Source organism: Rhinoderma darwinii, chromosome 11, assembly GCF_050947455.1.
Source record: "Rhinoderma darwinii isolate aRhiDar2 chromosome 11, aRhiDar2.hap1, whole genome shotgun sequence".
Taxonomy (NCBI): Eukaryota; Metazoa; Chordata; class Amphibia; order Anura; family Rhinodermatidae; genus Rhinoderma; species Rhinoderma darwinii.
In genome coordinates, this window is record NC_134697.1 from 101,110,411 (window position 1) to 101,130,247 (window position 19,837).

Sequence of the window (19,837 nt, forward strand, 5' to 3'; positions counted from 1 at the left end):
GGTGTTGGGGTATTATTCAGTAACAGTATGGGGGTATTCAGTCACTATGTGGTTATGGTGTGGTGGTATTATTCAGTAACAGTATGAGGGTATTCAGTCACTCTGTGGTTATGGTGTGGTGGTATTATTCAGTAACAGTATGGCGGTATTATTCAGTAACAGTATGGGGGTATTTTTCAGTCACTATGTGGTCATGGTGTGGAGGTATTATTCAGTAACAGTATGGAGGTAGTATTCAGTCACTATGTGGTTATGGTGTGGGGGTATTTAGAAACAGTATGGGGGTATTCAGTCACTGGTTATGGTGTGGTGGTATTATTCAGTAACAGTATGGGGGTATTAGTCAGTCACTATGTGGTTATAGTGTGGAGGTATTAGTCAGTAACAGTATGGGGGTATTACTCAGTATTTATGTGGTTATGGTGTGGAGGTATTAGTCAGTAACAGTATGGGGGTATTATTCAGTCACTATGTGGTTATGGTGTGGGGGTATTATTCAGTAACAGTATGGGGGTATTCAGTCACTATGTGATTATGGTGTGGAGGTATTATTCAGTAACAGTATGGTGGTATTATTCAGTCACTATGTGGTTATGGTATGGAGGTATTATTCAGTAACAGTATGGGGGTATTAGTCAGTCACTATGTGGTTATGGTGTGGCGGTATTATTCAGTAACAGTATGGGGGTATTATTCAGTCACTATGTGGTTATGGTGTGGGGGTATTATTCAGTAACAGTATGGGGGTATTATTCAGTCACTATGTGATTATGGTGTGGAGGTATTAGTCAGTAACAGTATGGTGGTATTATTCAGTCACTATGTGTTTATGGTGTGGGGCTATTATTCAGTAACAGTATGGGGGTATTATTCAGTCACTATGTGATTATGGTGTGGAGGTATTAGTCAGTAACAGTATGGTGGTATTATTCAGTCACTATGTGGTTATGGTGTGGGGGTATTATTCAGTAACAGTATGGGGGTATTAGTCAGTCACTATGTGGTTATTGTGTGGGGGTATTATTCAGTAACAGTATGGTGGTATTATTCAGTCACTATGTGGTTATGGTGTGGAGGTATTATTCAGTAACAGTATGGGGGTATTATTCAGTCACTATGTGGTTATGGTGTGGTGGTATTATTCAGTAACAGTATGGGGGTATTATTCAGTCACTGTGGTTATGGTGTGGAGGTATTATTCAGTAACAGTATGGGGTATTATTCAGTCACTATGTGGTTATGGTGTGGTGGTATTCAGTAACAGTATGGGGGTATTATTCAGTCACTATGTGGTAATGGTGTGGTGGTATTATTCAGTAACAGTATGGTGGTATTATTCAGTCACTATGTGGTTATGGTATGGAGGTATTATTCAGTAACAGTATGGGGGTATTATTCAGTCACTATGTGGTTATGGTGTGGCGGTATTATTCAGTAACAGTATGGGGGTATTCAGTCACTATGTGGTTATGGTGTGGAGGTATTATTCAGTAACAGTATGGGGGTATTATTCAGTCACTATGTGGTTATGGTGTGGTGGTATTACTCAGTAACAGTATGGGGGTATTATTCAGTCACTATGTGGTCATGGTGTGGAGGTATTACTCAGTAACAGTATGGTGGTATTATTCAGTCACTATGTGATTATGGTGTGGTGGTATTATTCAGTAACAGTATGGTGGTATTATTCAGTCACTATGTGGTTATGGTGTGGTGGTATTATTCAGTAACAGTATGGGGGTATTAGTCAGTCACTATGTGGTTATAGTGTGGAGGTATTAGTCAGTAACAGTATGGGGGTATTATTCAGTAACAGTATGGGGGTATTACTCAGTCACTATGTGGTTATGGTGTGGGGGTATTATTCAGTAACCGTATGGGGGTATTATTCAGTCACTATGTGATTATGGTGTGGAGGTATTATTCAGTAACAGTATGGTGGTATTATTCAGTCACTATGTGGTTATGGTATGGAGGTATTATTCAGTAACAGTATGGGGGTATTAGTCAGTCACTATGTGGTTATGGTGTGTTGCGCTATTATTCAGTAACAGTATGGGGGTATTATTCAGTCACTATGTGGTTATGGTGTGGAGGTATTATTCAGTAACAGTATGGGGGTATTAGTCAGTCACTATGTGGTTATGGTGTGGAGGTATTAGTCAGTAACAGTATGGTGGTATTAGTCAGTCACTATGTGGTTATGGTGTGGGGGTATTATTCAGTAACAGTATGGGGGTGTTATTCAGTCACTATGTGATTATGGTGTGGAGGTATTAGTCAGTAACAGTATGGTGGTATTATTCAGTCACTATGTGGTTATGGTGTGGGGGTATTATTCAGTAACAGTATGGCGGTATTATTCAGTCACTATGTGGTTATGGTGTGGAGGTATTATTCAGTAACAGTATGGAGGTATTATTCAGTCATTATGTGGTTATTGTGTGGAGGTATTATTCAGTAACAGTATGGGGGTATTATTCAGTCACTATGTGGTTATGGTGTGGGGGTATTCAGTAACAGTATGGGGGTATTAGTCAGTCACTATGTGGTTATTGTGTGGGGGTATTCAGTAACAGTATGGTGGTATTATTCAGTCACTATGTGGTTATGGTGTGGAGGTATTATTCAGTAACAGTATGGGGGTATTATTCAGTCACTATGTGGTTATGGTGTGGAGGTATTATTCAGTAACAGTATGGGGGTATTATTCAGTCACTATGTGGTTATGGTGTGGTGGTATTATTCAGTAACAGTATGGGGGTATTATTCAGTCACTATGTGGTTATGGTGTGGAGGTATTATTCAGTAACAGTATGGGGTATTATTCAGTCACTATGTGGTTATGGTGTGGTGGTATTATTCAGTAACAGTATGGGGGTATTATTCAGTCACTATGTGGTAATGGTGTGGTGGTATTATTCAGTAACAGTATGGGGGTATTCAGTCACTATGTGGTTATGGTATGGAGGTATTATTCAGTAACAGTATGGGGGTATTAGTCAGTCACTATGTGGTTATGGTGTGGCGGTATTATTCAGTAACAGTATGGGGGTATTCAGTCACTATGTGGTTATGGTGTGGAGGTATTAGTCAGTAACAGTATGGTGGTATTATTCAGTCACTGTGGTTATGGTGTGGGGGTATTATTCAGTAACAGTATGGCGGTATTAGTCAGTCACTATGTGGTTATGGTGTGGATGTATTAGTCAGTAACAGTATGGAGGTATTAGTCAGTCACTATGTGGTTATGGTGTGGAGGTATTATTCAGTAACAGTATGGGGGTATTATTCAGTCACTATGTGGTTATGGTGTGGAGGTATTATTCAGTAACAGTATGGGGGTATTAGTCAGTCACTATGTGGTTATGGTGTGGCGGTATTATTCAGTAACATTATGGGGGTATTCAGTCACTATGTGGTTATGGTGTGGTGGTATTATTCAGTAACAGTATGGGGGTATTATTCAGTCACTGGTTATGGTGTGGTGGTATTATTCAGTAACAGTATGGGGTATTAGTCAGTCACTATGTGGTTATGGTGTGGTGGTATTATTCAGTAACAGTATGGGGGTATTATTCAGTCACTATGTGGTTATGGTGTGGAGGTATTATTCAGTAACAGTATGGAGGTATTAGTCAGTCACTATGTGGTTATGGTGTGGCGGTATTATTCAGTACCAGTATGGTGGTATTAGTCAGTCACTATGTGGTTATGGTGTGGCGGTATTATTCAGTAACAGTATGGTGGCATTATTCAGTCACTATGTGATTATGGTGTGGTGGTATTCAGTAACAGTATGGGGGTATTAGTCAGTCACTATGTGGTTATGGTGTGGTGGTATTATTCAGTAACAGTATGGTGGTATTATTCAGTAACAGTATGGGGGTTTTGTTCAGTAACAGTATGGGGGTATTGTTCAGTAACAGTATGGTGGTATTATTCAGTCACTACATGGTTATGGTGTGGTGGTATTATTCAGTAACAGTATGGTGGTATTATTCAGTCACTATGTGGTTATGGTGTGGGGGTATTATTCAGTAACAGTATGGGGGTATTATTCAGTCACTATGTGGTTATGGTGTGGGGGTATTATTCAGTAACAGTATGGGGGTATTAGTCAGTCACTATGTGGTTATGGTGTGGAGGTATTATTCAGTAACAGTATGGGGGTATTAGTCAGTCACTATGTGGTTATGGTGTGGAGCTATTATTCAGTAACAATATGGGGGTATTATTCAGTCACTATGTGGTTATGGTGTGGTGGTATTATTCAGTAACAGTATGGTGGTATTATTCAGTCACTATGTGGTTATGGTGTGGTGGTATTATTCAGTACCAGTATGGGGGTATTAGTCAGTCACTATGTGGTTATGGTGTGGCGGTATTATTCAGTAACAGTATGGTGGTATTAGTCAGTCACTATGTGGTTATGGTGTGGAGGTATTATTTAGTAACAGTATGGGGGTATTATTTAGTCACTATGTGGTTATGGTGTGGGGGTATTCAGTCACTATGTGGTTTTGGTGTGGAGGTATTATTCAGTAACAGTATGGTGGTATTATTCAGTCACTATGTGGTTATGGTGTGGTGGTATTAGTCAGTAACAGTATGGGGGTATTATTCAGTCACTATGTGGTTATGGTGTGGAGGTATTAGTCAGTAACAGTATGGTGGTATTAGTCAGTCACTATGTGGTTATGGTGTGGTATTATTCAGTAACAGTCTGGGGGTATTCAGTCATTATGCGGTTATGGTGTGGTGGTATTATTCAGTAACAGTATGGGGGTATTAGTCAGTCACTATGTGGTTATGGTGTGGTGGTATTATTCAGTAACAGTATGGGGGTATTATTCAGTCACTATGTGGTTATGGTGTGGTGGTATTCAGTAACAGTATGGGGGTATTCAGTCACTATGTGGTTATGGTGTGGCGGTATTATTCAGTAACAGTATGGGGGTAGTAGTCACTATGTGGTTATGGTGTGGGGGTATTATTCAGTAACAGTATGGGGGTATTATTCAGTCACTATGTGGTTATGGTGTGGTGGTATTATTCAGTAACCGTATGGGGTATTATTCAGTCACTATGTGGTTATGGTGTGGTGGTATTATTCAGTAACAGTATGGGGGTATTCAGTAACAGTATGGGGGTATTATTCAGTCACTGTGGTTATGGTGTGGTGGTATTATTCAGTAACAGTATGGGGTATTATTCAGTCACTATGTGGTTATGGTGTGGTGGTATTAGTCAGTAACAGTATGGGGGTATTATTCAGTCACTATGTGGTTATGGTGTGGAGGTATTATTCAGTAACAGTATGGGGGTATTAGTCAGTCACTATGTGGTTATGGTGTGGTGGTATTATTCAGTCACTATGTGGTTATGGTGTGGTGGTATTATTCAGTAACAGTATGGGGTATTAGTCAGTCACTATGTGGTTATGGTGTGGTGGTATTAGTCAGTAACAGTATGGTGGTATTATTCAGTCACTATGTGGTTATGGTGTGGTGGTATTAGTCAGTAACAGTATGGGGGTATTATTCAGTCACTATGTGGTTATGGTGTGGAGGTATTAGTCAGTAACAGTATGGGGGTATTATTCAGTCACTATGTGGTTATGGTGTGGTGGTATTATTCAGTAACAGTATGGGGGTATTCAGTCACTATATGGTTATGGTGTGGTGGTATTATTCAGTAACAGTATGGGGGTATTATTCAGTCACTATGTGGTTATGGTGTGGCGGTATTATTCAGTAACAGTATGGGGGTATTATTCAGTCACTATGTGGTTATGGTGTGGCGGTATTATTCAGTAACAGTATGGGGTATTATTCAGTCACTATGTGGTTATGATGTGGAGGTATTATTCAGTAACAGTATGGGGGTATTCAGTCACTATGTGGTTATGGTGTGGCGGTATTATTCAGTAACAGTATGGGGGTATTATTCAGTCACTGTGGTTATGGTGTGGAGGTATTATTCAGTAACAGTATGGTGGTATTATTCAGTCACTATGTGGTTATGGTGTGGAGGTATTATTCAGTCATAGTATGGGGGTATTATTCAGTCACTATGTGGTTATGGTGTGACGGTATTATTCAGTCATAGTATGGGGGTATTATTCAGTCACTATGTGGTTATGGTGTGGTGGTATTACTCAGTAACAGTATGGGGGTATTATTCAGTCACTGTGGTTATGATGTGGAGGTATTATTCAGTAACAGTATGGGGGTATTATTCAGTCACTATGTGGTTATGGTGTGGTGGTATTATTCAGTAACAGTATGGGGGTATTAGTCAGTCACTATGTGGTTATGGTGTGGGGGTATTCAGTAACAGTATGGGGGTATTATTCAGTCACTATATGGTTATGGTGTGGTGGTATTATTCAGTAACCGTATGGTGGTATTAGTCAGTCACTATGTGGTTATGGTGTGGTGGTATTATTCAGTAACAGTATGGTGGTATTAGTCAGTCACTATGTGGTTATGGTGTGGAGGTATTATTCAGTAACAGTATGGGGGTATTAGTCAGTCACTATGTAGTTATGGTGTGGAGGTATTATTCAGTAACAGTATGGGGGTATTAGTCAGTCACTATGTGGTTATGGTGTGGTGGTATTATTCAGTAACAGTATGGGGGTATTAGTCAGTCACTATGTGGTTATGGTGTGGTGGTATTATTCAGTAACAGTATGGGGGTATTAGTCAGTCACTGTGGTTATGATGTGGAGGTATTATTCAGTAACAGTATGGGGGTATTAGTCAGTCACTATGTGGTTATGGTGTGGTGGTATTATTCAGTAACAGTATGGGGGTATTATTCAGTCACTATGTGGTTATGGTGTGGAGGTATTATTCAGTAACAGTATGGGGGTATTATTCAGTCACTATGTGGTTATGGTGTGGAGGTATTATTCAGTAACAGTATGGGGGTATTAGTCAGTCACTATGTGGTTATTGTGTGGGGGTATTATTCAGTAACAGTATGGGGGTATTATTCAGTCACTATGTGGTTATGGTGTGGTGGTATTATTCAGTAACAGTATGGGGGTATTATTCAGTCACTATGTGGTTATGGTGTGACGGTATTATTCAGTCATATTATGGGGGTATTATTCAGTCACTATGTGGTTATGGTGTGGTGGTATTACTCAGTAACAGTATGGGGGTATTATTCAGTCACTATGTGGTTATGGTGTGGCGGTATTATTCAGTAACAGTATGGGGGTATTATTCAGTCACTATATGGTTATGGTGTGGTGGTATTATTCAGTAACCGTATGGTGGTATTAGTCAGTCACTATGTGGTTATGGTGTGGTGGTATTATTCAGTAACAGTATGGTGGTATTAGTCAGTCACTATGTGGTAATGGTGTGGTGGTATTATTCAGTAACAGTATGGCGGTATTATTCAGTCACTATGTCGTTATGGTGTGGAGGTATTATTCAGTAACAGTATGGGGGTATTAGTCAGTCACTATGTGGTTATGGTGTGGAGGTATTATTCAGTAACAGTATGGGGGTATTAGTCAGTCACTATGTGGTTATGGTGTGGCGGTATTATTTATTAACCATATGAAGGTATTCAGTCACTTTGGTTATTTGTGGCGGTATTCTGTATCAGTATGGGGGTATTCAGTCACTATGTGGTTATGGTGTGGAGGTATTAGTCAGTAACAGTATGGGGGTATTATTCAGTCACTATGTGGTTATGGTGTGGAGGTATTATGCAGTAACAGTATGGGGGTATTAGTCAGTCACTATGTGGTTATGGTGTGGTGGTATTAGTCAGTAACAGTATGGGGGTATTATTCAGTCACTATGTGGTTATGGTGTGGTGGTATTATTCAGTAACAGTATGGGGGTATTAGTCAGTCACTATGTGGTTATGGTGTGGCGGTATTATTTATTAACCATATGAAGGTATTCAGTCACTTTGGTTATTTGTGGCGGTATTCTGTATCAGTATGGGGGTATTCAGTCACTATGTGGTTATGGTGTGGAGGTATTAGTCAGTAACAGTATGGGGGTATTATTCAGTCACTATGTGGTTATGGTGTGGAGGTATTATGCAGTAACAGTATGGGGGTATTAGTCAGTCACTATGTGGTTATGGTGTGGAGGTATTAGTCAGTAACAGTATGAGGGTATTAGTCAGTCACTATGTGGTTATGGTGTGGCGGTATTATTCAGTAACAGTATGGGAGTATTATTCAGTAACAGTATGGGGGTATTATTCAGTCACTATGTGGTTATGGTATGGTGGTATTATTCAGTCACTATGTGGTTATGGTGTGGCGGTATTATTCAGTAACAGTATGGTGGTATTATTCAGTCACTATGTGGTTATGGTGTGGTGGTATTATTCAGTAACAGTATGGGGGTATTAGTCAGTCACTATGTGGTTATGGTGTGGCGGTATTATTTATTAACCATATGAAGGTATTCAGTCACTTTGGTTATTTGTGGCGGTATTCTGTATCAGTATGGGGGTATTCGGGTTTTAGTGTGGGGTTATGGTTCGGTCACGATGTGGGGGTGTTACCCTGGCTTTTGACCCTGTATCTTTCAGTGAGGCAGAATTTGTGGCGTTGCGGTTGATCATGCGTTCTGCTATTTTTCTTTGTTTTTCTATTCCCGTAGACAGTGAAGGGAGTGGCATTGCGATTGCTTGGCCGCAGCTCTATTAAAGCTCATTACTGCAGGGGGTGCGGTGAGGAGGATCTGTCGGTTCAGTACCTCTGGTCTTGCGGCCGGGGGGGGGGCGGGGGGTCCCAGTAGTCGTCAAGCTTCCAGCTATCGGACAATTATCTATCGTGTAGATAGTTGACATTTGCAGTTTCGGAGGCTATCCCTTTAAATACGGGACTCGGCAGTCCATATCCAATTTGATAATGTGCAATACGGTTTGCAAAGGCCCTTTATCGAAGTCAGGTTCTCCTAATCTCCGGGCCGAGTGCTGGGTCTTGACACTGCTGAGCATCAGGACGTTAGATGTAGGGCCAGGCTTGCAATAGTTGGTGCCCCGTACAAAATTTTCTTTCATAAAAACAATTCCCCGTAAAAAAATATAATACCCTCTTTAGTGTCCTCCATAGTATAATGTCCCCCTTCCCATCCCCTGGGTGCCACACACAGCCCCCTCTTGTGGATTCTGCCATACAGCCCCCTACCTCCCCTTGTAGACAGCTCCCCATTGTAGATGGTGCCGTACAGCCCCCCTACTGTAGATGGTGCCGTACAGCCCCCCCTTCCTCCCCATTGTAGATGGTGCCGTACAGCCCCCCCTTCCTCCCCATTGTAGATGGTGCCGTACAGCCCCCCTACTGTAGATGGTGCCATACAGCCCCCCCTACCTCCCCTTTTTAGTACACCCCCAAACAAAACAAATTTGTACTCCCCTAGGTACCGTTCCCATGACAAATGGAGCTGCGCCACAATGCAGACAGGATCCTTGTGTAGGTCGGCGTGATCTTGTAGCCTAGTACAGGGTTTCCCAACCTTTCTAAGACTCGAGGCACCTCTGGAATATTAAAATTTCCTCAGGACCCCCCCTACCAAAACTTGTTTAGAGACAATGGCAATGGCTAAAAACCAGCATCTCAATCTTGGAGTATGTTCACACAGTGTTTTCAGGCCTATTTTGGGGTATAAACACCTGAAAAAAACCTAATTTGAGCACTTGCAAACATCTGTCCATTGACTTCAATGGGAAACTGCATTTGGTACGGCTTGTTTATACGCGGCGGTTCGACATGTAAGAAGGGGCGTGTCAATACTTGAGGTTTTTTGGAGCTGTTTTTCATGATCAATAGAAAAATCACTCCAAAAAAGCATCAAAAAAATGTTTACTTTAAAAACGGCTGAAAATCAGGCGCTCCCTTGAAAACCGCACTGTTTTTTACAGCCGTTTTTACTTTAGCGTGTGAACATACCCTTGGGGTATGTTCACACAGCTTTTTTTGTACAATCTGCCCCAAAATTCTTTCAGGCGCCATCTTGCCCGGTGGTGTCGCTAGCAGCCTCTACGGCTGCTACAGTGGCAGTACCAGCACTGAGCAGAGAAGGAGCATCGGGGCGTAAAGGCAGCTGCAGGGCCACTGGCCCCAGGTGCTTCACAATCGGGAAGGGAGCCAGCGCCCCCTTCCACCTGCTGGAGTGATGCGACCTGTGTGATGGTACAGGTCGTACACCCCAAAGGCTGGCCCTGGTTAGGTGCGCCGTGCATACAATGTCCTGATGATCAAAGGCGTCGGGACCCAGTGCTGTGCCTGGAGCCGAAGAGGACCAGACTCCAGAGCAAGGAGGGCGAGTATATGGAGGAGTTACTGTAGTAACTGGTGAATTTATACAAGCTCCCATCAAACTACGTAGGCCCCGGTTACCACAGGGACTGGTCAGACTCAGTGCGGGCGCGATGTAGTTTGCGTTCCATAGTGGTGAGTTTTCCCTCTAAACTTTTCACCTAGATGGCAGTGTCTGGTTTATCCGTTTACAGATGTGTCCACCCCCAACTTTTCTTTAGTTGCGTTAAGTTCTACAATTCGTCATGATACCAATACAATATAATCTTGTGCCATACAGTAAAGTATATTTACGGGTGGCATCTTAAACCACCATATAAAAAATCCTGTATAAACATTATCATCTCGTGCTATGTTGGGTTTCAAGTTTAGTGAGGACACATTTGTAGGACACCTAGGTTGCTGTGTCAGGGATATGCCCTCCATATAGGGTGCCTAGATGGCGGTGTCAGGGATATGCCCTCCATATAGGGTGCCTAGATGGCGGTGTCAGGGATATGCCCTCCATATAGGGTGCCTAGATGGCGGTGTCAGGGATATGCCCTCCATATAGGGTGCCTAGATGGCGGTGTCAGGGATATGCCCTCCATATAGGGTGCCTAGATGGCGGTGTCAGGGATATGCCCTCCATATAGGGTGCCTAGATGGCGGTGTCAGGGATATGCCCTCCATATAGGGTGCCTAGATGGCGGTGTCAGGGATATGCCCTCCATATAGGGTGCCTAGATGGCGGTGTCAGGGATATGCCCTCCATATAGGGTGCCTAGATGGCGGTGTCAGGGATATGCCCTCCATATAGGGTGCCTAGATGGCGGTGTCAGGGATATGCCCTCCATATAGGGTGCCTAGATGGCGGTGTCAGGGATATGCCCTCCATATAGGGTGCCTAGATGGCTGTGTCAGGGATCAGCCCTCCATATAGGGTGCCTAGATGGCGGTGTCAGGGATATGCCCTCCATATAGGGTGCCTAGATGGCAGTGTCAGGGATATGCCCTCCATATAGGGTGCCTAGATGGCGGTGTCAGGGATATGCCCTCCATATAGGGTGCCTAGATGGCGGTGTCAGGGATATGCCCTCCATATAGGGTGCCTAGATCGCGGGGTCAGGGATATGCCCTCCATATAGGGTGCCTAGATGACTGTCAGGGATATGCCCTCCATATAGGGTGCCTAGATGGTTGTGTCAGGGATATGACCTCCATATAGGGTGCCTAGATGGCAAGGTCAGAGAATTTGCTTTCTATCTGTTTCTTTTTCTCTACAGATGAGTTTGGTATGGGATATGACCTACAAGGTTGTCTCGCAAAATGTCTCCTCTCAACACGAGGTCCAAAAGGAGAAGGCATATTTTACTCTCCTTACACAGTATGCCTATCCGTTCTGAAGGTGGGTTAAACTGTAATAAAAATAAAATACAGAAATGAAGTGCTACAACCCCTTAAAGTTTTGGCCTTTGTTCACCCTGTAGGAAGGCACGTGGCTTCTCCGCGTGAGACTGGTTGGTCATACAAAATCTGAAGACCTGGATCTAATTTGCCCAAAGCCCAAAAAAATAATTCCAAGAGGAATGCATCATACGCCCAGACCCCGTAGTACAAAAAGGACGACGCTTACTACTGGCCATCCTTGGAAACCTACACAGTATGAAACTGGAAGTCCTACTAGAACCAGGTTCCCTTTAGAAAAACCTACAATTAAACCTGACCCCCGCACAACAACCAGTGGAGCCCATGGCGGCAAAGTTACACCACGACCAACAGTAGACTTTAAAATCAAGGTGGTAGGTACCGCCAAAGACGTGGTATCCCGACCTTACCACCAGACTCAAGAGTCGCCACAGGAAGTCTCTACACCGAGGTCTACGGATATAGTACCAGCCACGAAGCCTTCAGGTACTATTCAACCTACTGCCCGATATCTGTCTAACCTGTAGTGATCACCTTATTCTTCTAACCATTTTCTTATCACAGATTTGTTGACGCCTGCGCAGTGTAGAGTTCCAACTGGACGGATAAGCTGTCTGAATACCACGGTCTCGCGTGACACTTGTTTAGATTACCGGTGCTGCCGTGACCCTACAGATCCCAACAATTCCTGCTACTATGGACACACTGGTGAGTAATGAGTTGGTTCTATAGAAGTTTTGACTACAGCGATCCTAAAACTATCAGCCTCTTCTAGTGTAGTGTCTTGGGGGGGGGGGGGGGGGGGCTTAAGAATACGAATATATTAAATTATTGGAGACAAAGCAAGTTTTTCTCATTTGTGCTTTTCCATTGTCACGAGCCATAACTATTTTTTCGGTCGACCGTTTTTTTTTTTGTTTTTCTGCGGGACAAGTTGTAACTCGTTGAGTTGATGGACCATATAATGTGCTGAGAAACTTTTATACTTTATTTTGTGGGGTGGAAAAAAAATCAATTTCCGCCATAGATTTAATTTAAATTTTTTTTTATTTAAACTGCGTTGTGTGGTAGAAAAAAATAACTTTATTCTACAGGTCGATAAGATTATAAATTGGTCTTCGCCATATAGTGGTTTTTTTTCTCTTCGTACTTTGTAAAAAAAAGTTGTCTCCATATTCTGAGACTAAGAACGTTTTTATTCCCTTGATGTGGTGATGAGGGCTGGTTTCTCTCGGCATGAGCTGTAGTTTTTTATTGGTACCGTTTTGGGGCTGCATTACGCTATTTGACCACTTTTTAGGTTTTTTTTTTTGTGTTTTTTTTTGGTGAAGCGAAGGGACCTAGAAAAACGCCATTTCTGGCATTGATTTTATTTTTTTCCTACGATGTTCACCCGACAGATCAAATAACATTGTATTTTAACAGTTCTGACTTGTAAGCATCCGGTGTTGCCACTTAGGTTTACACTTTATTGCTTACGTAGTTTTTTGTGAAGAATGGGAAAAGTTTTTTTTGTTTAATGTTTTATATAAATGTTCAACAGGAAATGCCATCAAAGTCCAATCGGTGCGGGTCCTACCTTTGGGATCTGCACTTATCTCTAGAATAGAATAGGGCCTCCTAAGCCCCGTTCTAGCTTACCCGGCTCCCGCTGCCTCCCGCCCACATCCTGGTTAGGTGGTCGGGAGTTATAGAAACAGCCGAGGCTCCGGAGCAACGTGGTTTCCGTTACGATCACTGAAGTGAATGAGTTCTGAAACCAGCGTAGTACGGCGAGCTATGCTGTTTCCGTAGCTACCGGGTTCCGGAATCATTGTGACTCACCGTGCTACGCTATTTCAGTAACTGGCATTCACTTCTATGGGAGTTAGGGTAGCTAAGTGAGCACTCTGCTGTTTCTGTAACTCCTGACGACCTAACCAGGAAGCGGAGCCGAGAGAGAGCGGGCTTTAAAGGACCCCATTCTAGAGATGGGTACAGGTACCAGGGGTGGGACCCGCTTCTATTGGACATTTATGGTATATCCTGTGGGTAGGCCATAAATGTCCAGGATGGGAAAACCCCTTTAAATTTTGCACAGATAATATCGTCCCTACTAAACGGGCGAAGTGCTACCCCAAAACAAACTGTGGATCGGTAAAGATTTGTAAGGTGTTTTATACCAGAAAGAACAGGCGTTCAGGTCACATGATGAAGTGGTGATTAATGTACAGACATAACGTGTAAAGTTAAAGGAGAGAATCGTACAGGATGGAATTAGCGCGGTTGTTATCTAATAACGGAGGTTTGGGCGGAAATAAACTCTTACGGGATTAAAATCAAAGTGTGCGAATACGAAGTGCCAGGACATTCTGTCAGACTTACACTCTGATTTATTTATTCCCCCCCCCCTTTCCCAGCTTGTCGGTCAGGGCTCCGTTCTGACGGAAAGCTCTGACTGAACGGAGCCCTGACGCAGATGTGGTCATAGCCTAATACTATTCGCAGTGTTGTGCTGGTACGACAACGCGAGAGTTATGGATATGGTTAAACAAGTTGATTCGGAAGGCGAGCAGCGCTGGACGTGCGACTGACCCGCTCAGTGTTGTGGCTGATAAAAGGATTTTAATAACGTTATATCGACTTGTTGCGCGTCCCCAGCGTCCGCTATTTAACTTTGAAATGTCGACCGTTCGTTTAGTTGTCGCTATATTCAGTTTATGTTCTCGAAGGAAGGTAAAGGACGTCTTTCCTGCCAACGGCGAAGTCGGGGCGTAACTTTCGACATTATATTCCTATTTATACGGTCACCACTTGTTGGTGGACTGTCCGGTATACGTGGTGGTGGTTTTGTTCGGGAGCATTCTGTGACTATTTCCCTTTGGGGATCAATAAAGTCGTTCTTATCTTCATCCATTTGGCACCCTTCGATTCTGTTGCGGAGGGGGGGGGGAATTGGGGGACAGAACGGTAACTGCTTAGTTGTCTCGATCCGTCGTTGCAGGCAGGTTTGGAACATTTGACACTGTATATGGCACGGGCTGTAATTCGAGCAGCAGAGTATGTCGGCGGATGTCGCGAAGGGATGAATTCTGATTACTCCCACACTGTGCCAAACGGCTAACTCTATTGAAATGACTGGAAGCCCTAAAAGAAAGCGTTGGTTTTTCTAGCTCCCATAGAGCATGTGGGGGGTTACATTGAAGTCTTACCCCTGTGTACTAACCCAAGCATACGCGGTGGGCCGAAGGGCATGACCAGGGAAGCAACATTGATAGAGTAGAGGCAACATGGAAGTATTTTATTTGTAGGTTACCAAGTGACCTAAAACAATTACTGTATTGCGGCTTCTTGACACCAATTACATCTAGGAGATCAAGAGCCAAGCTGTTGACTATTATTGTAGAAATGGGATAGGATGTGATTGAGTCCCTTATTTCTTTCAGTAACCGTTCACTGCCTACCTGATGGACTTTTCCGACTGATCTTGTCTCGATATATAACCAGCCCTCCACTACAATTATCTTCGGTTGTTCTGGGCCCTGGCGCTTGTCCCTCCCCTACAATTTTAGGAGATTTCCTTGAATTTAATGGTCAACTATCGTCATGCAGCGCCCGCCGGGTGAGCAGATATTATGTAGACTCTTTTTATAAGTCCTCTCGCTTTGAGACTGCTGAACCAGTCTGTCTTTCAGTTTCTCCAAGGACGTCTAGTGTATGAACTGTCTCTAACTGCAAGGCCCGATGTTCTCGTCTCCTCTTTAGGATCGATCACACGAGACAGCAGCCTCACGTAAGCGCCGGGCCAGAATGTGGTACCAAATTACAGGTGATGTAGCCCATCTCGGAGTTCTCCAACCTGGAGCTGTCGGATGTTGGGAGTTGTAGTCTTGCTACAGCTTGGAGGCCACTGCTAACGTTTTATGTACGGGCGCTTCCCAATTCCCACAGAGCTGCTTGAGAAGGTTTCGTTGAGGTGTAGGCAGGTGAAGGGTTAAATGTCCTCCTTAAAAATCTAGTTTTTGTGTTTTTTTTGGTTCCAAAGACTTGAAAATGAAAGATGTAAAACTTTATAGATTCTTAATTAACCCCTTGGTGCGCTCAGACTTGTGTCTTTGCTCGGCCTTCTCAAATCTTCCTAGATATGCAGCCGTGTGGGGTCAGAGTATTTGACATTATCCAGCTTTGCCGTTCTGCAGTCTGGGAAAGCTGGATGACTCAGAGTTAGGGCCTGTTCACATCAGGTTTTTACCTTTCGTTTAGCGTGTACATAAGGAAACGCTCCCAACATATACACTAGGGCACCGTTGGCCTGACAAATGTCCTTTTGGCCTCTGTCGAGTGGGTATTTGGCATGAAAGTTTTTTTAAGAAATGAATTATTAAACTACCATATTCGATCCTGAGGGATGGCGCAAAAACGCGTTCAGCGCGGTATGTATTTTTCAAATTTTTTTTTTACGTGGTAGCCCATGTGTGACAGATGTGACTGTACGGCAATGGTTGCAGGTATTTTAAACATATACATCAGGAAGCTTCCCCATGATCTCTGGGATGGGCATCCGGTAGCACTCAGGGCCGGTATTTCAGCCCTGGGGACCCCCTGACATCAGTCAATATATGGTCAGTGCTTTCAGAGGCCTCGCCAGAGCGTTGGCAGCAGTTTGCCCGGGGACTCGAACTGGAGAAGCCCCTGAAATAACTGTCCATATGTAGATAGTGAAGTCCGGCTTTACCGTGAACAGCACTTATATCAGCGCTGCGTCCGAGGAGTGCAGGCAACATGTCCCACTGTAGGACTCTATTCTTAGATAAGACTGCCACCTTCCGTTGCAGGTACAGTATGTCGAGACTCCTCCGGAAGGGAAAAAGATGTGAACAGGCCCTAACATGGTCTTCAATCGGATTGCTTTCAGTCACGTGCAGTTTATTTGCCCATGGTAATTATTTTTTGACATCTTTCAGGGTTGTGACTCGCTGCCTATCTAACACCTTGTCAAAAGTCTCTCTGGTGGTACTGGCCCCGGAGCCCCCGAGTGTGATCAGTACTGGAGTTCTAAGTGTGGAGCTGCGCATATCTAAAGGTGACTAGACCCCGGCCACAAGGACAGCAGAATTTCCATTTTATCTGATCATCCATGAATTTAATTGCCATTTAAAGGATTTATTACACCGAGCTGCCCTGCTGATCACTCTAGGTCCTGGGACTCCCAGCGATCAGTGGTTATTTCTGGGAAACTCCTGCTAGCCGTTCACTTCCCTGTAGTAATACACACATGGGCTAGGTCCTCAAAAGCTAGGGACCGCCCTGGAGGATCTGAGAATCTTAACAATGGGAGATCAGATTGTCCAAGGTTGCCCCAATAATTTGCTTTAACTTCATGTATGACTTTCACATTACAAACTATGAAACTTAATTGGTTACGTTTTGAATACCAAAATTAAACTTTTTGCCGCTCATAACGTAAGAGGGAGGTGGTCACATGAGCCAGTCACATCTATAAGATGCCTTAACAGGGCATTCCTAGAATAGAAATGACCTATCCTGTGGATAGGTGAATTCTAAAACACTGGGAGCGCCACTGCTGGGATCGCCACCAATCGTGAACAGGGTCTTGAACCCCCAGATAGTCATCGCGCTTGCGTGCTGCCGCTCCATTCAGTCTATGGGAGAGATGGAAACAGCCAAGTGTAGACAGTGAATGGCGCGGTGGGGGCGTGCTTGACCACCGCTCCATTCAAACTTCTCCTCACTGCTGGGGTGCAGTAAGGAGGCTCTAGGAGTTCAGGACCCCCATTCTCATGATTGGTAAATATCTCATTGGTGGGGCCTCCATTTTCATTAATAACTGGATCACTCTCTAAGATCTACAATTCAGATAAAATGGTTTGTACTTTTGGCCGTATCATGTATGTGGACTCCTGTCCTGAATGAGTTGCTAACAGGTGCATAAAATCAAGCACACAGCCGCATCTCCATACAAGTTACTAGTATTATTGGTAGTACTGGAGCTCAGACTTTACACGTGGCACTGTCATAAAATGCACAAGTCTGCACCTGATGTATCTGATCCTCTAGATCTGCCCCGGTCACCTGGTATTGTAAAGTTTCCAGGAGTAACAGCTAAGTACAATGCAGTGTTATGTTTTTGCCACCAATCGCGGCAAGAACCGCAACACAACTTGCAGGACATACACAATGCAGAGGACCTGCAGACGTATGGTCACGACCTTATGTCTGCAGTTCTTGTTACTGTTTAGAGACCTGCACGTCCTAGAACAGCAGCAAGACTAGACAGAAGACTGAGGGGATGGATTTGTTTAAGGGGTCTTGGGTCTGTATTTAAGGGGTCTGGTCAGGCGTCTATTAGTTTATGGGGACTATTTAGGTTGTCGGGTCTGTATTCATTTAGGGGGTCAGGTCTGGGGTCTATTTAGAGGGGCTGCTCTGAGGGGGGTGGTGTTTACAGGAGGGGTGGCCGCTCTGGGGGAGGGGTGGTGTTTACAGGGGGGGGTCGTCTGCTCTAAGGGACGGGTGGTGTTTACGGGGGGGGGGGGGGGGTTGCCTGCTCTGGGGGACGGGTGGTGTTTACGGGGGGGTCGCCTGCTCTGGGGGACGGGTGGTGTTTACGGGGGGGGGGTCGCCTGCTCTGGGGGATGGGTGGTATTTACGGGGGGGCCCGCTCTGGGGACTGCGTGGTGTTTACAGGGGGGGGCCCGCTCTGGGGACTGCAGTAGTTTAAAAGGTCTGGGGTCTGAGTTTATTAGTTTGAGTTAGAAACCAGTATGTGCCCAGAAAACCCCTTTAATGTATGGCCTTGGTTTCTGAATTTTTGTGTTTCTATAGAGGCTGGAAATGGCTGCAGAAGCGATGAGTAAAGATCTCATGAGGAGGTCACCATAAGTATCAGATGGGAGTAGTTTGTTCTTCTCCATCAGAGATGTCACCTGTGAGTCACTGGATCTATAGGGGATCTGTGCTCTCCTGACATGTCTGTTGTAGGAAATCCTTGTATTCCACAAAGTCTGTGTACCCAGGTCTAATAGACAAATGCGTTACAATTCCCATTGTCAAGAGGATCTGTCCCTACACGGCCTGATAGTCAGTGATGGTTGTAGACTCTGTATGTAGGGACACAGCCCTTTGAAAAGAGGAATCGTAACATCAGTTTGTCAATGCTCGCACAGAAAGGTGGTCACTATAGACACGGCAGAGCGGCGGTGGGGAAGGGGGGCCCAAGTTTGTGAAGCGGCTCAGGTTTTATGGTCTACTTAATGTGCATAGCGACTACTGTAACATCTCGTTGGGGAGGGATAATGGTTTGCCGCTGTTTTCAAGGGTTTGGCCCCCTCTTTCCAGATAATGGTGGTTAGTTATTCCAGTGAAAATAAATTGATGGCCTGTCCTCCGGATAGGCCATCAACATCTGATAAGTGGGGTTCTGACTAGGTGTGATGAGGTGTCCACATACTTTTGGTTTTATACTGGTGGTTTAGAGAGATGACCTCATATTTCCACCCATAACCATTTTCCATGTATTAGGTAGAAATCACACAATGGTATCAAGTATTTAAGTAAAACCCCTTGTATCGAATTCCCTGCTGCAGGTTCATCGTTTTCCTCATTCTACGACTCCGAGGATTTTCCGGTCCAGATTCTACTTCGGGATCTTGTGTTCTTAGAGGCCAGACTTTTACAACCCTCTGATCCCAGGCTGCACCTCCGCCTCCACTCCTGCTGGGGAGCCCCAAGCATGGATACAGCATCTACTTTGCGTTGGCCTGTTATACATGACGGGTGAGTCACCAAATGGTTATCTGGACATTCCCTGGTACGATGAGGTTGTGTATGAAGATCATGGCATGTATTAGTGGCTTTTTTATATATATTGTGTAAACTTTAAGACGTAAACTGGTGGATCCATTCAACAGGATGTTGGCAAAAGTTACAAAAAGGGACGACTTGAGTTATTAAAAACTTCCTATTTTTTAGTGGCTTCTTGTGGCCTCAAAGTGAGAGGTTTTTGTAGTCAAAAATGTAAGAAAGGGGAAATAAAGAGCATGTCCTGAAGTCCTGTTCGGATTGCCATCTTTAGGCCGGTTTCACCTTAGCGTAACACGTCTAATGACCCAGAAGAACAGC

General features: G+C 44.1%; 1 protein-coding gene across 1 annotated transcript in view; it reads left to right on the forward strand.

The window, feature by feature from the left end:
• LOC142663105 (zona pellucida sperm-binding protein 1-like) overlaps positions 1–19,837 on the forward strand; it is a 47,215-nt gene that overhangs the window by 23,220 nt on the left and 4,158 nt on the right. The window contains exons 2-8 of the mRNA XM_075841405.1: positions 11,575–11,696; positions 11,779–12,202; positions 12,281–12,424; positions 15,142–15,317; positions 15,391–15,488; positions 16,660–16,778; positions 19,303–19,492. Coding sequence (XP_075697520.1) covers positions 11,575–11,696; positions 11,779–12,202; positions 12,281–12,424; positions 15,142–15,317; positions 15,391–15,488; positions 16,660–16,778; positions 19,303–19,492 — 1,273 coding nt within the window. The remainder of the gene's footprint in view (positions 1–11,574; positions 11,697–11,778; positions 12,203–12,280; positions 12,425–15,141; positions 15,318–15,390; positions 15,489–16,659; positions 16,779–19,302; positions 19,493–19,837) is intronic.